Source organism: Myotis brandtii, unplaced genomic scaffold (genome assembly GCF_000412655.1).
Source record: "Myotis brandtii unplaced genomic scaffold, ASM41265v1 scaffold13, whole genome shotgun sequence".
NCBI lineage: Eukaryota > Metazoa > Chordata > Mammalia > Chiroptera > Vespertilionidae > Myotis > Myotis brandtii.
The window spans coordinates 1,718,571-1,734,416 of record NW_005354595.1 but is presented as its reverse complement, the minus strand read 5'-3'; the positions used below and the strand labels follow the sequence as shown (position 1 = coordinate 1,734,416).

At 47.3% G+C, this 15,846-nt stretch overlaps 1 protein-coding gene across 12 annotated transcripts in view; it reads left to right on the top strand.

Moving 5' to 3' along the window:
• LOC102261631 (paralemmin-2) overlaps nt 1-15,846 on the top strand; it is a 382,189-nt gene that overhangs the window by 345,706 nt on the left and 20,637 nt on the right. For all 12 annotated transcript variants that reach the window (XM_005859770.2, XM_014534401.1, XM_005859771.2 and 9 more), the window contains one exon: nt 5,797-8,185. In XM_005859770.2, coding sequence (XP_005859832.2) covers nt 5,797-8,185 — 2,389 coding nt within the window. The remainder of the gene's footprint in view (nt 1-5,796; nt 8,186-15,846) is intronic.

The window sequence follows — 15,846 nt, the reverse complement described above, 5'->3', positions numbered from 1 at the left end:
TTCCTCATGTTGTGGTGACCCCCAACCATAAAATTATTTTCGTTGCTACTTCATAACTGTAATTTTGCTACTGTTATGAATCGTAATGTAAATATCTGATATGCAGGATGTATTTTCATTGTTACAAATGGAACATAATGAAAGCATAGTGATTAATCACAAAAACAATAAGTAATTATATATGTGTTTTTCGATGGTCTTAGGTGACCCCTGTGAAAGGGTCGTTCGACCCACAGGTTGAGAACCGCTGCTGTAACTAGTCTGGAGTGGTTGGGGTCTTAAGTCTGCCCCCCATCAGCCAGTGGGGTCTCTGTCCTTCTTGGGATGTGGCTGGGCTCCGGCTTCCCATGACCAACACAGCCCCTGGTCCCACAGCGGGAAGCAGCGCTGCTGGGGGTGGAAGCGGAAAGGCCGGCCTAGAACTGGAATGTGGCCCAGGTTGTCACCTCTACCCTCCATTTCCTGGCCTGAAGGCTTTGCCTGAAGCAAGTCAAGTCATTCTCAGACATTCCTACTCTGTTGTGTCTATAGGGGCGGGTGGAAGGGGCCCACTCAGACTCCCAGCTCCTTCCCCAGGCCGCCCCCAGCCTGCAGTCTTCAGCAGGGGCCGCGGTGGGGGCAGAGCTGCTGCAGGCCAGCTGCCGAGGACCATTGGCACTTCCAGCTCCTTCATAAACTCCTCTCAGCCTGCACAACTGGCACCATGGATGGCACAGGGTTGGAATTTTCTTTCCCGTTGCTATACAATGCTTCCTGTGCCCTCTGCGGCTTGCTCTCTTGATGTGAATTGGCACTCGCTTCCTCAAGGCAGTAAGCTCCTTGCTGCAAAGAGGGGACCACCTCAGAGCCCCCGGAACCTCCCATGACTCCCAGGACCTCCCATGGCCCCAGGCACAGGGCTTGTCACTCTGCACGTTCTCCTGCTGGCTTATCCTTTCAGGAATGCACTTTGACCTCTGTAGCTTCTGTGCTCCCCTCCCACATTCCTCAGGTTCCCTGGGTGTGAGGACCTGTCTCTCCCAGACCTCCTGACTTTGCAGCTCTACCTGCTTCCCTCAAGGCTGTTGAGGTTCAGCAGACTTAAGTAGGCATCTTGCAAGCAGGTGTCTGAGCATCATCCATCACCCAGGTTGTACCCCCTCCTCCCATTGCCTTGGTGATGGAACTTCAGTCCTGTCGGTACCATTCTAAAGCCTGCCTCGTATAGCCAGTAGAACGAGTGTTTTGCCTAAAGCAGTGTTGCTCTGTGTACTAAAAACCCAACTTAGGAAAAAGAGGGAGGGAAGAAGGGATAGAGATACTGTCTGGCTTCACAGCTGTGAGGAAGTTTTATTTCACAGCCATGTCTCTGTTCCCAGGCCAAGAGTGAGTGTATTTTTGGTGGAACTTAAAAATAACTGGATGAAAGGATCAGGTCACCTATTACCTGGGGAAAGCGTTTCTAATTTAAATATTGTGCCGTAGGAGGAAGTAATCTGGGTTATTCAGAGTGTGGAAACCTGGTTGCACACAGGGAGCGCCTGATGTTTGAATAATTTGGGTCACACTGCAGGAGCCAAAGAGGTCGAAGTTGGTAACAGACATTGTCAAGAGGTTACGGCCAGCGTGTGATGGGCAAGTTGGGAAGCTGAGAGCACAGCAGGCATGAGTAGAAGCTTCAGCTTCATCCTTGTCCTTATAGTGAAGGACATCTTCCTGGTGTCCCCTGGGCCCAGCCAGATCTGCGAAGGAAAATGCATTCTTCTTTCTGTCCTGATGCACCCAGGGGTAGGCCCCCGGGAACCCTGTGGGGGAAGAGCACCCTGCTGGCCACCGCCCCAGCTGGCCAGGTGTCGGGACCTGATGAATTATCTGTGCAAACTAAACAGGCTTCTAGAATCTCACCCGTGCCATGGACTCTGTGGTGCAGGGAAGGAGTCCCAGCTTTTTTCCACGGTATCTGTTGCGATGACTGGGATTTTAATATTTTGTCATCAGAGCAAGCAGGGGACCTGCCTCAAAGGCCAGTCCAGAGGGCCAAGTCCCTGGACTGAGAAGTAAGTCAGCACCCCGTTTCTAGATGGGAGGGTCCTGCAGGTAGAGCAGAAGGTAGAAGCTGACACTAATCTCCAGGGAGCCCGTCTCTGGCCGGTTCTGAATAAAGAGAAGAAAGGGGTCTTTGATGCCAAGTCATGAGTCTCATGTGACTTCTAGAGAGTCAAGTGTGCAAATGGTCACCCAGAAAGCCAAGTGCATGCTCTTTAAAGCCATCCACCTGACGTTTTCCCTGGCATTTGGAAGCCTCCCGTCACAGCATTCCTCTGGAAGCACTAGGCTAGGAAGGACTGGCCTTTAGATCCTGGCTGTGCCACTTACTGGCCAGGCGATCCTGGGAAAAATCCTGGACGTCTCTAAACCTCTTATTTTAATGTTTGTTTTGTTTCAGTAGAATTTTTAAAGTTATTATTGATTTGAGAGAGAGGAAGGAAAAGGGAGAGAGAAAGAAACATCAATGATGAGAGAGAATCATTGATAGGTTGCCTCCTGCACGCCCCCTACTGGGCATGTGTCCTGACTAGGAATTGAATTGGGGACCTCTTGGTTTATGGGTTGACGCTCAACCACTGAACCACGCCGGCTGGGCGCTTTACATAATTAAACCTGGGCATGTGTCCTGACCAGGAATTGAACTGGGAACCTCTTGGTTTATGGGTTGACGCTCAGCCACTGAACCACGCCGGCTGGGCGCTTTACATAATTTTTAAACAAACACATTAGGGTCAGCAATGGCAGCTTTAGATGCAACCTGGCTACCAGGTTATAGTAAAAGTGAAACAGGACAATCAACGGGTCTGGGCTGCCTGTCACTACTTGAGCCAATTAAGCAGAGACAGGGTTGATCATGTATGAACGTTTATTCCAATAATGCCAGCAGTATGGAGAGCAGCAGGTTACTTCGAATATCTGCTCTGCGCCGCTTCCCCCCAAAAGCCAGCTGCTTATATTGGGTAGAAGGACAAACCTTACATGGGGAAGCAGGCAACAGGAATAAGAATAGGTATGTATTAGATCAAATTCTGGCGCTCATGCAGATATTTGTTAAATACACATTTGTAAAAGTACATGTAAAACTACTGTCTCTAACCTCAAAGAAGTCTCAGCTTTGGCAGAGACGCTACTCATAGAAGGTTGGAAAATATGTCCAATCCACACATTTGAAGACCATCATTTTCTAACATTTCATTATGCTAATTGACAAGCCATTAATTTCACAAATGGAAATTCATTTCTCACCTTAATTATGCCAATTAGCAAAGCCTCAGGGGGTCCTGTGGGAGTTAAAGAGAGCTCAACTACTGGAGGAAGGAAGCCGCCTCCTGGGGAACATGGAATTCCAGATTAGATCCTGCTTGACCACTGTTGGCACGTATATTCCCGATGAGGATGGCTGTCTGCTCCTGGAATAGAATTTAAACTAATTTCAGACACACACACACACACACACACACACACACACACACACACACGCGCACACACACGGTCCTGTGGGAGTTAAAGAGAGCTCAACTACTGGAGGAAGGAAGCCGCCTCCTGGGGAACATGGAATTCCAGATTAGATCCTGCTTGACCACTGTTGGCACGTATATTCCCGATGAGGATGGCTGTCTGCTCCTGGATTTAAATTTAAACTAATTTCAGACACACACAGACACACACACACACACACACACACACACACACACATGCGCACACACACACACAGCTACACGGCATTGTCTCTGCCCAAGTATTTTAAAGTAAATGGTAGAGTAGACATCCTGACCAGCTGACAGCTATTCTGGGAAGGCAGGTATCATGTGCCACGCTGTGAGGGCCGCACCTGAAGTGTGAGCAGGGACAGCCAGTGATTTCCCACGGGTCCCTTACCACCCTAGGTTCTCTCTGACCTTTGAAAAAGTCCAGTTTGGTGGTTCTTTCATGTCTTCTTGTTTTTGTTTTGTTTTGATTGGGGCATAGTTTATTACAGAAAGGATTTTCCAGTCCATTTATTGAATATGTATTTTCTCTGAATCTGGAATCAGGTTCACATTATCTGAAGCATGGAGAAAATTCTGGTCTTTCTGATCTTCAAAGGGAGCAATAAGCATTTGTTGGTTTAAACAAGACAGCATTTAATGATGTCAGCCCAGACTCCTGCCAAATTCGGACTGTGGGATTTCTAGCCCATTTTCATTTACCTGCGTAGTCACCGGTGGCTTTAATCACACCAGGCTATCTTGCATGAAGGCGGATTCTTCCTGCTGAGAACAGAACTCAGGAATTTGCTCTTTTGTTGGGCTCCGGGACCTCTGATGCATGATTGTGAATCAGTACTGCAGAGCTGTTTGTTTCTTGGAAGTATTTCTACCCTGATCAGGGTTTAGACCTTGGAGCTGCTGCTCCCTGACGAGGATGGAAGGGTCTGGAAGGACTTTCTAAATTGATACCTGTCTTCCCAGAATAGCTGTCAGCTGGTCAGGATGTCTTATGGAAAGAAGAGGAAGAGGCGGGGCGCAAGTAACTGGCAGAAAGGAGAGCCTCTATCCCGTTCACACCCTCCAGTGTCTCAATATAGACTTTTAAATGTGTTGGAAAAGAACCATCTCACATTACACAGGGACTGCAAACTTTGGCCTTAACCAATATTAACATTGTAAAAGTCTCCATGGGATACATCACAGAAGACCTAGCGAATAGACTTCATGATTTCTGACTGAAAGGCGAAGGTAGTCTTTTGACACTGCAAAAATGTGCTGTGGAATTTTGCATCGGAACAGTTGTTGCTAGTTCAGAAAGTATGCCTTGGAAAGAACTGTTGTAATTTTTAAGTTCTAACGTTAAGAAAGCTGTCAGGGCATCTGCTCGTCCTCTGTCAAACACCGAACTGTGGCGCGTCCAGGACAAAGAGGCATGCTGACGTGAGGAGCCAAACAAGTGTTCTTGGGAAATGCGGTGGAGGAGGGCTCAGGCACTGCTGTCTACAGGAGAGCAATGTGGGCAAAGCTTTTACTTCGCCCAACTAGAAGGATTGTATTGCATTTAACAGAGAATCATATGTTTTCAAGGTTTGTTCGTGTAGGAGGACTTTCTTTTTACAGTTGGGGACACACAAATACTGCTATTACATTTGTGCAATAATTTGCTGTGACTATTTTGCAAGACTGGTACAATTGCTATATAATGTCTTGTACTTTAGAAGATATTTGAGTGTATCTTCAAATGATCTGAGTCCTAATTTACTTTTTTTAAACTTAAATTTATGTAAGTTTTTATTTTTAAAATAAGTTCTTATTGATTTTAGAGAGAGAGAGGAAGGGAGAGGGCTAGAGAGGTAGAAACATCGATGAGAGAGAGACATCGATCGGCTGCCTCTTGCACGCTGCACACTGGGGATGGAGCCCACAACCTGGGCATGTGCCCTGAGCAGGAATTGAACTGGGGACCTCTTGGCTCATGGGTTGACACTCAACCACTGAACCACGCTGGCCAGGCCCTAATTTACTTTTAAATTAAAAAACAAAAATGGGCCTAGCATAGATTGAACATTGTCTGGACGCCTGGTAAACAAAACGGAATCTGTGAAATGGTCAGGGGTAGGTACTGTCACCACCACAACATGAGCATGTGGAGCCTTGTTGGAAGGGAAATCTCCATTCAAAAGGACTTGTCATTGTTGTTTCAGTGTCCCTTCCTATTAGTTACTAGTTAATTTCTCAGTCGTCACATCCATAAGAGATGTGGTGTCTAACCCTGTCTTTCATTTCCTCTTTATTCCAGAAGCCTCCCCAGCTCTCCGAGGATGATATCTGGCTAAAACACGAGAGGGACAACTGTAGTGCCAACCCCCTGGATGCTGTGATCAGCCCCCTTCCCTCAAATCACAAAAACATGGAAATTGAGGTCTCTGTTGCAGAATGTAAAAGTGTTCCTGGAATCACCTCTGCTCCACATTCCATGGACCACCCCTCCCCTTTCTACTCGCCCCCCCACAATGGCCTCCTCGCTGATCACCATGAATCTCTGGATAATGATGTGGCCAGTGAGATCCGATATCTAGACGAGGTGCTGGAGGCCAACTGCTGCGATTCATCTGCGGACGGAACTTACAACGGCACATCCTCCCCGGAGCCTGGCGCAGCCGTCCTGGTGGGCAGCCCGAGCCCACCTGCCCACACCGCCGTCCAGCCAGAACCCACTGAGAGAGCAGGCGGCAGGCAGGTGCCTCCTCACATTGAGCTCAGTAAAAGCAACTCTGACACCATGGCGGAGGGTGACAGAGCCAACGGCCACTCCCCTGACCAGCCCAGAGATCTGCTGGGGGACAGCCTGCAGGCACCCGTGAGCCCCAGCTCCTCCACCAGCTCGTGGTGCTCGTCCCGAGATGGGGAGTTCACGCTCACCACGCTGAAGAAGGAAGCCAAGTTTGAGCTGCGTGCCTTCCACGAGGACAAGAAGCCCTCCAAGCTCTTTGAGGACGACGAGAAAGAACAATACTGTGTCCGAAAAGTGAGGCCTACGGAAGAGATCCTGGAGCTGGAGAAGGAAAGGCGAGAACTCATCCGGAGTCAGGCCATGAAGAAGAATCCTGGCATCGCCGCCAAATGGTGGAATCCGCCCCAGGAAAAATCCATCGAGGAGCAGCTGGACGAGGAACATCTGGAGTCACACAAAAAGTACAAGGAGCGCAAGGAGCGCAGGGCGCAGCAGGAGCAGTTGCTGCTGCAGCAGCAGCCCCCGCCGCAGCTCTGCACAGCCCCCGCCTCCGCTCGGGAACCTTCCGGCATGACTGCAAAGACGAAGGAGGACATCGTCACAGAGCAGATCGATTTCTCTGCTGCTCGCAAACAGTTCCAGCTCATGGAGAATTCCAGGCAACCATTGGCCAAGGGCCAGAGTAACCCCAGGCTCTTCTCCATCAAGCCCTTCTATAGGCCTCTGGGTTCAATCAACTCAGACAAGCCACTGACCATCTCGAGACCAGCTTCCCTCGGGGGTCCTGCAGAAGACGGTGGCACATCGGCGGCCAAGGGGCCGAAAGCCCCCTGTGCCCTGGAGAGCCAGTCTCCGGGAGGAGGCCAGGGCAGCGCAGCTCCTCAGGGGAAGGAAGGGCCCTACAGTGAGCCCTCCAAACGCGGGCCCCTGTCCAAACTGTGGGCAGAGGACGGAGAGTTCACAAGTGCCAGGGCCGTCCTCACCGTGGTCAAGGATGACGACCCTGGGCTTTTGGATCAGTTTTCCAGGTCTGTCAATGTCTCCCTGACCCAGGAGGAGCTTGACTCTGGTTTGGATGAGTTGTCAGTGAGGTCCCAGGACACCACTGTCCTGGAGACCCTGTCCAATGATTTCAGCATGGACAACATCAGTGACAGCGGGGCCTCCAACGAAACAGCCAACGCCCTCCAGGAAAATTCACTGGCTGATTTTTCTCTGCCCCAGACTCCCCAAACCGACAACCCCTCAGAAGGCCGAGGAGAAGGCGTCTCCAAGTCCTTTAGTGATCATGGTTTCTACTCCCCTTCGTCCACGCTGGGAGACTCTCCGTCGGTTGATGACCCCTTGGAATACCAGGCTGGTCTCCTGGTTCAAAATGCCATTCAACAAGCCATAGCCGAGCAAGTGGATAGAGCTGGGTCTGGAACCAGCAAGGGTAGAGCAGAACAACAGAGACTCAAAGCAACTCTAGAGGAAGCCGGGACTGGGGCTCCTCGCTCAGAGAAGCCTCAGAGCATGTTTGAACCACCTCAGGTGTCCTCTCCTGTTCAAGAGAAAAGGGATGTATTACCAAAGATCCTGCCTGCAGAAGACAGGGTGCTCAGGGAACGGGGACCCTCCTCCCCACCACCCGCGGTGCAGCCCAGTGGCCCGATAAACATGGAAGAGACCAGACCAGAAGGGAGCTATTTCAGCAAGTACTCGGAGGCCGCGGAGCTGAGAAGCACAGCCTCGCTCCTGGCCACTCAAGAGTCTGACGTGATGGTGGGGCCCTTCAAGCTGAGGTCAAGGAAGCAGCGGACTTTGTCCATGATCGAGGAAGAGATCCGAGCAGCCCAGGAGAGGGAAGAGGAGCTGAAGAGGCAGAGACAAGTCTTGCAGAGCACCCAGAGTTCCAGGGCAAAGAACGCCTTGTCGCTGCCCTCCCGAACATCGTGCTACAAAACCGCTCCCGGTAAGTGAAGCGCCGCACACAGAGGCAGGTGTTACCGGTTGATTTCAGCTTACAGGTATCTATGTGGATTCTCCTCTGTGCGTGGCTGGAATAAGTGTCCAGGCTACACAAGCACGGGGACTTCAGCATTTGGTTCATGCTACGGGAGTGTCAGAGCGTCCTCTGGAGGAACCCTGAGCCTGGATGGTGTGAGCCATTCCCCAAAGGAATGGAATGCAGTAGGTCTGTCTCATTATTCTGCTCTGGTCTTGGTTTAGTGCAGAGGATTGTTCTCTTTTATTTGAAGGGGCTGCTTCTTGGCAATGGGAGTGACTGTGTGGGGCCCATGTGGACCATTGGAGTCAACAGCTTGACCCTTAGTGTCTGTAGTTAAATCAACCCATCTGATTTGGGGGATGTGCTCTACTAACCCCTTCTGATGCGAGGTCCCTTTCCAACAATGACAGTCATGACTTGGTGTTGCAGAGTGACCCAGAGAAGATGCTTTTGTCAGTCTTCTATATGATTGGCTTTGCTTTTCATCCTCACAAAGCAATTACTTTGGAATTAGGGGTGGTCTCATCTATTCATGTTCTATGATCCATTTAGAGAAGCTGAGTTGCTAGATAAAAAGGCAGGTCTTTCATCCCCTCTCATTGCCTGGGCAGTCCCTTTCTTGAATACTTTGTGTAGATGTTTGATGCTAATGATATGGTAATTATTATTGCTACCATTATGAGTAACAATGTAGACCAGTATCTTTTATTTCCCATTTGGATATGATGACAATTGGAGACCCACACATCCTATCATGGGGAGATGCTGCAGACATTGTGGCCTTAGCTAGTCTGTGAGGTGTTTGTTATGGGACTGTGCTTATGTAAATACAGACAGTGAGAGTAAGTTCTGGAAACTCTTGGAGCAATTTGATATTGTCCTCAAATCCAAGTGTGGGACTTTGTAGTTTTAAAAAGTATTGGCCCGAAATAGACTGGGGAGGAGAAAACTGTTTCTTCACCAGAAATAATTTAGAAGTATTACCCTAATGTGTATTTTAAATCTTTGTTGTTGAAAGTATTATATATGTCTGCTTTTATCCCGCATTGACCTCTTCTAATAGTCCTTCCAACTCTTAATCCTATCTTGACACTTGGCTTCCATCAAATCTACAATGATGCAAGGGAACTCTTTTTGTTAACAATTTTCAACCTAAAGAAAAGTTCCCAAGTTTAAATATCTTTTTTATTCTGAACGATTTGGGAGAAATCTATGTTTTTGCTTTTAGTTTCCCTCTTTCAAAGATGGAGGATGATAAGGTGTCTATTTTTAAAAGGATATAGTCATTTCCAAAGAACAATTATTAGAACAAACATCTGGAAGTTTTATCTTACTGGTTCTGATGTGCTGTTTAAAGGAAGGAAGAAGTTCTACACAAATAGGGTTTGTGTTACATTTGTTCATACAGAGGTGAACAAGGCAGTTCCTGCCTTTGGGGAACTTAGAGTTCAGGAAGAAAAACAACCCCAAACAGAGGTGGAAATTTCATGGCAGAGAAGCACGGACACCCTTGGGAGCACACAACACAGAAGACCACCTCACTGGGGAGAAGTTTCTTGAGAAACTTCTCCAATTTGAGCTGAGGGAGAACTCAGGTTCAGGGGGTGCAGGAAATTATTCCAGGAACAATTTCTGTAGGAAAAGCACCTATCGAGGCCCCAAAGGAATAGAGAACACGGCACATTTGAGGTGTTTCTAGAAGGTCTGGGTGGGTTGGAGGAAGAAATCTAAAACAAAGCCAAATTGATTGGAGCCAGACAACATTTAGGTTTTAGATATTATATTTTATCCCTTGGCCGGTCGGAAGCAGAAGGGTAATTATCTCCACACAGCTCCAAGCTGTCCTGCCTTCATGCATGAACTGATGGACTCGAGGTCTTCCTGCTTTTTAGTGAGTTCATTCCACCGGCTTCTGTTGAGCTCTTCCTCTGAGTGAGCACTTCTGAAGTCATGCCGCCAACTCGACGAATGGCATGTGTTAGGTGAGAGGCCATGCTCCCAAGAAGGAACACACGTGCGCCTCCTGTGCATGCATGGTACTTAGAAGTAGAAAAGGAAGTGCTCCAGCAGGTGTGCAAGCCTGATTTGAAGGTGTAACCCACTCACTGCTGGAAGACTCCCTTGAGGAGGGAGTCTGGGAGGACAACCCAGACATTGTATTGAAGTTAACAGTGTAGACCTTTTCAAATGTCTTTTCAAATTTAGGGTGTCAGCAGACAGTTCTCACTATTATTAGGTTTCCTGGTTTAACTTCCAACTTCTAGGCCTGACAGAGAAACCCAGATACCTAGGTGAATAGTTTAGGGGGGTGTTTTTTTGGTTTGCTTTTTTTTTTTTTTAAGTTTAGTTTTTGAAATAGTTTCTGTTTTCGTGCCAGATGTTAAATTGATCTACCAAGTCAGAGAAGTTGCCAGATAAGGGGGACATTATTGAGCGTGGTAAAGGAGAAGGTGTGGTATTGAGTCCCATAACTTAGAGTGTCCATCTCTTTTAATATGTGGAAAGATGTGATAGTGATATACATATTATAAAAATAAAATTTCCAAGGAGTTTGAACTTCTATTATCAGTTTGAATTACAATGCACATGTGATGATTGTTACTCTATTATAAAGATTATTGGCTGGGTCTCTTTTCTTTCCCCTTCGTTAACTTCAAATATCAAAGGAAAAGTCCTAGAAAGAAAGAAAAAAAGTTGGTGTCAGGACAATATTCACGAAGCAGAGCTTGGTGACTCGTTCCACGTGTAATATCCCAGTGAGGGGTATGTCTGCTGCTGTATTTCCTGGACATTCTCTGGTGACACAGCCTCATCATGGCTATGACTTACCAAGACCTTAAAGCTGTGACCTATGCTAGTTATTTCATACACATTTGCTGTTTAATCCCACAACAAGCCTCTGAGATTTAACACAAATTACCCAAACCCTTGAAGCCAGATATATTCAGATTTCTTATTTTATTTTAGAAAATCCATAAAAATGTATATTCTGTTATTTAGAAAAGCAATGCAATGCATATACTGTTATGTAACACACCGAGGTAGGCTGTGGGGGCAGCACCCCTCATGAAATCCGATTTCTGCCATAAATCTTAAAAAGAGTTGGTTATATTAAGTGGGGGAAAATAAAGGCTAAGAAGAACCTCATGCTGCTTCATGTCAGGTTTTGCTGCCAAATAAGTTATGACAAAACTTGGTTTTCAGAGCTTTTCCTGGAGTTTGGAATTGTGCATGAGGGATCGTGGACCTGTAACAGTATTTCCTTTTCTAAGAATTAATTTAGAGCCCAGAGAGACTAAGTAACTTGGTCGAGGTCACCCAGCTAGGAAGTGGCAGAGCCAGGTTCAAACCCAGGTTCATTTGACTCCAGGGTCTGTATTTTGTCTACACCCTTTCTTGCCCTCTGCTGGACCCGCCCCATGTCCTTGAGGCCCATGAGTTGTGTAGTAACAGCTCTCCTCTCCCACCTACAGTGATTGAGCTGTTTCCCTCTGCCCTCTCCCAGTGCTTAGGCCTGGCCCTGCATTTTCTCGGTCCTTCTACTGTGGCTCTGGAATCCTCTGCTCACAGTGGCCAGGGTGGGTGAGTTTGCTTCAAGAGGTCATGTGACTGTGGTATCCCAGTGACCCAGAACAGTTCCTTTGTTTTATTTTGTTTTGTTTTTTAGAACTAAATCCCAATGCTCCAAATTACAATAGGCCAAATTGCTGGTGCTGCCCAACGATCTGAGCGATGGCGGAGGGGCTAGCACAGCCCAGGGCAGCCCAGCGTCTGACTTGATTGTTCCGAGTTCTTTCTGAAAGTTCCTTCCCCAGGAGGAAGCTCAGCCATCCACTCCTCACAGGCTCATTCCCTGAAATCTTTGCAAGCACTGGGTACTCAAGCAAGGAATCACTTTCTTAATTTGAGGACGAGCAGGGATAGGTGTTTACTCCATTAACTGACTGTGTTGAGAGTGGGCCGAGGTCACCTGAGTTAGTTTAATGGTGGTCTTTGGCTCTTTGAGATTGATCCTTCTGCTTGGACCAGAACCTCCCTGAATTTTATTTCTCTGAGCCCCCAAAATATGTTCATTTTTTAAAAAAATGCTATTTGGGAAGGAATGGGTAAGAAAAAGCTAGCGTGAAGCAAGGGGTGAATGAATGAAATGAAATGTAATGAATCAGGACTTCTCAGATTACAGAATTCAGTTATTTTTGGACGTTCCATTCAGTGGTTTGAAAAGGGCAACTGCCATGGTTGAAGCTGCAGCCTCACTCCTGAGAAGGCCCCTGTCCTTTCTTCCGTGACAAGACTGTGCTGGTGGCTTCTGGGAAATAGAACTTTGGAAAACGCACATTTCTCACCAGTATAATTCCCTTCTGTGAGCAGGTCCTGTTGTCACTGCTCATTGTGCTGGGTCTTCTGATACATCCAGGGGTCTGGGTTGGCTCCCAGGGGGGCGTATCCCTTGCTGGGGACACCCCATGGTGTCCTTGTGGCTTGCCTTTTACCCCACGTACCAAGTTAGGAGATTGGCTTCTGAAAAGTCAGACTTAACCACATGCAAAGAGTGATGCAGTCTTGAGCTGAGAAAGAAAAAGATGAATCAAAGGACCAAATTCTTGCAACATCCCTGCTTTACGCCTGGTAAGAAATGTGAGCTAATCAAAGCCAGGCTGGGGAACAGGATGTCCCTATGACTGCTGGAGTTCAGGGAGGATATGAGTGTGCCTCTCACAGCCGTGGTGATTGCTGTGTTCCCTACGGAGCCTGGCATTTCAGATCCGTTTGATCTTGTGAATAAGCTGCTGCATGAGGGGTGGAGTGGAGAATGTGAAGGACAGACCATTAGATCCCCAAAGAATACATTTATATTTGGTGTAAGGTATTTCTCATGAGCTTGAAGGAAAGCATCAGACGTTTCCCAAAACGTGGGTGCATCTGACGTGAGAGCTATCCTCCATTACTCAGATATAAACTCACACTTTACGTGAAAAAGCTGGTCAGGAAAATTATGGACCTAAATGTGACAGCCACTTCTCTGGGATTATATCCAAAGCTCAAATCCTGACTCCACTGCTTCTAAACCTCAGTGTCCTCACCAGTAAAATGGGAATAAAATAGTACCAGCCGCATCAATCGGTTTGGACAGTGCCTGGCACACAAAAGGCTCCCAAACAGTTACTATGGTGGTGGTTGTTGTTAGTTACCGATCTGCTTTAAGAAAAGGCGCAGACCACCTTAGCAGGATTACTTATGAGTCACTCTCCTGCCACTGCAGGAGAAATTAATGGCAGGATATGCATTATAACATTGCTTTCTAGATGGGATTTTTTTCACTGTTACTTAGAATTAAAGTTCCTCTTACAAAATCTGAGTTCAGGAATTAGTTTTCAATAGCCAACTATGATTTCAAAAAAAAAAAAGTCCACCATTGAGTGCATTGGGTGACAATAAAATGACAAGTGTTACCATAAAAACATTCCCCTTTTGTTTTTATCTTTTTTAAAAAAAAAAAAAAGAAAAGGGTTTTTTTTGTTTGTTTGTTTTTGGGTTTTTTTTTAAGCAAAAGGAAAGGTTTTAATCTGCATCCCCGGGCGACCCATGAACCCCAAAGACAGGGCCAGTCGATTCGCGCCAACAGGGAAGGGGGGTTTCTTTTTATACAGGTGTTTAATGAGGGGCGGGGGCAAGAGCTGAGGAAGTTCCCGCTGCCGGTGTCGGCAGGGTATTCGGGAAGGAGTCAGTATCTGTGTGGGGGTCATTCTTGTTTTTATCTTTTATGGGTAGTAATCTTAACACAGCCAAGCCCACCCTGTTGGTAGAGATGTGTTTAACAAAAAGATCTTGGAAAGGGAATTACTATTTACCACGATTTTCATGCTTTTAAAATATATATATATTTTTACTGATTTCAGAGAATATAGGGAGAGGGAGAGAGATAGAAACATCAGTGATGAGAGAGAATCATTGATTGGCTGCCTCCTGCATGCCCCCTACTGGCGATTGAGCCTGCAATCCAGGCTTGTGCCCTGTCTGGGAATCGAACCATGACTTCCTGGTTCATCGGTCGACCCTCAAGCACTGAGCCATGCTGGCTGGCCGGGCCACTTTTTATGCTTTCTGTTTCAATTAAATGTTTTCTGTGTTGGGCTTCCCTCGGGGGGAAGCAGAGCTCTTTCCTTCTAGTGTTTGCATCTTCCAGTTTTGTTCATAAAGGACCCAATATCAGCAGCTCATCGACACCCCGCTGACCTTTAAGTAATGCTATTGGGGTGTTTCTCCAGGCAGGGTATTTCTCATTTCTGAGCTCGGCTTCTAATGTGAAGATTCAGATCACCGTGTTCTCCCACCGCAGGCCTTCAGTGGATGAAAGACAGGGACCAGCTCTCGAAGTGGGGGTCACAGCTGCCGCTGCACAAGCCACGCACACCCACACTCGGGGTCTGACAGCAGGATCTTCCCTTTGAGAGGAAATGAAACTGCAAATGCAAGTCTGATCTCATTTCTCTCTGAGCTCATTTCAATGACCTGTGGGCCATTTTTGATGTTTGTCACCTCGCCCCAGGGCTGGGTAAAGAAAGGTCATGATGGAAGGAGGCCTGGGCCCAGGCATGTCATCTGGTGGGCGTCTTTGTCCGCTTCAGTTTGTTTTTTAAATAGCATTCCCTAAATGAGTGGGTGCTGCCTTTTTCTTTGCTTTTGAAAAAGTGTAGAAACAAAGGCTCTTTGATTTAAGATCTCAAGACACCATGGAATATAATCATCACCAAAATCCTCATGTTTGACCAAATTAATTTTCTCAACTTTTGGAACCCACATTCTTGGCTCTTTAGAATGGAGTCCTGTTCCTACAGGAGGCGTGTTTGGGCCGACAGGAGTGGCAACAGCTGTGTTCTGAGGACATGCAGCCCTTGCTCAGGTTCCCTTGGGTGGGAGGACCTCGGATTTTTCTCCCCGACTCGCCAGCACGGCCTGTGGCAGATGCCCCAGGGAAATCCGTCATGCTTGGGAAGTCCAGAACTGCAGCCAAGGCATGGCTTGCTTTTTCAGGCCCAGAGTGCTTTAACTGTTCATAATAAATAAACAGGAAACGCAAATTCACATTTCCTTGTGTTCTCTTCCACCCGTGAGAGACAGCACTTACTGATTTGGTGTGGAATTCTCTGCTCCTGGGTCTGCCTCTCAGTGCTGCAGCCAGAGGGCCCCGTGCCGGGCCATGCTTCTCTGAGGCCCCGCGGAGTGTCCGCTCAGAAGCCCTCCTGGTGCGCGCTGCCTGGCGACATGGGGAGGCTTGTGGATCTGTCTGTTTAAAGCGAGCAGCTCTCTCGACTTTTCTGAGCATGACTATATTTTAAAATTAATTCATGCTTATTGTAGGAAAAAAAGTTGGAGAATAATGCTAAAGTTAAAGTGACTCTCCATGCTAACCCATTGGTTTTTTTTCCATGCACATATGTGCATGAACGTAATATCGGGTTTACATTTACATTCATTTCCTCTTGCTGCTGTGACAAATTACCACAAATACAGCAGCTTAAGACAACGCATATGTATTATCTTATAGTTCTAGAGGTTGGAAGTCTATGATGTGTCCTTTATGGACTGAACTTTGTCCCCCCCCCCCCCCCCCCCCCCCCACC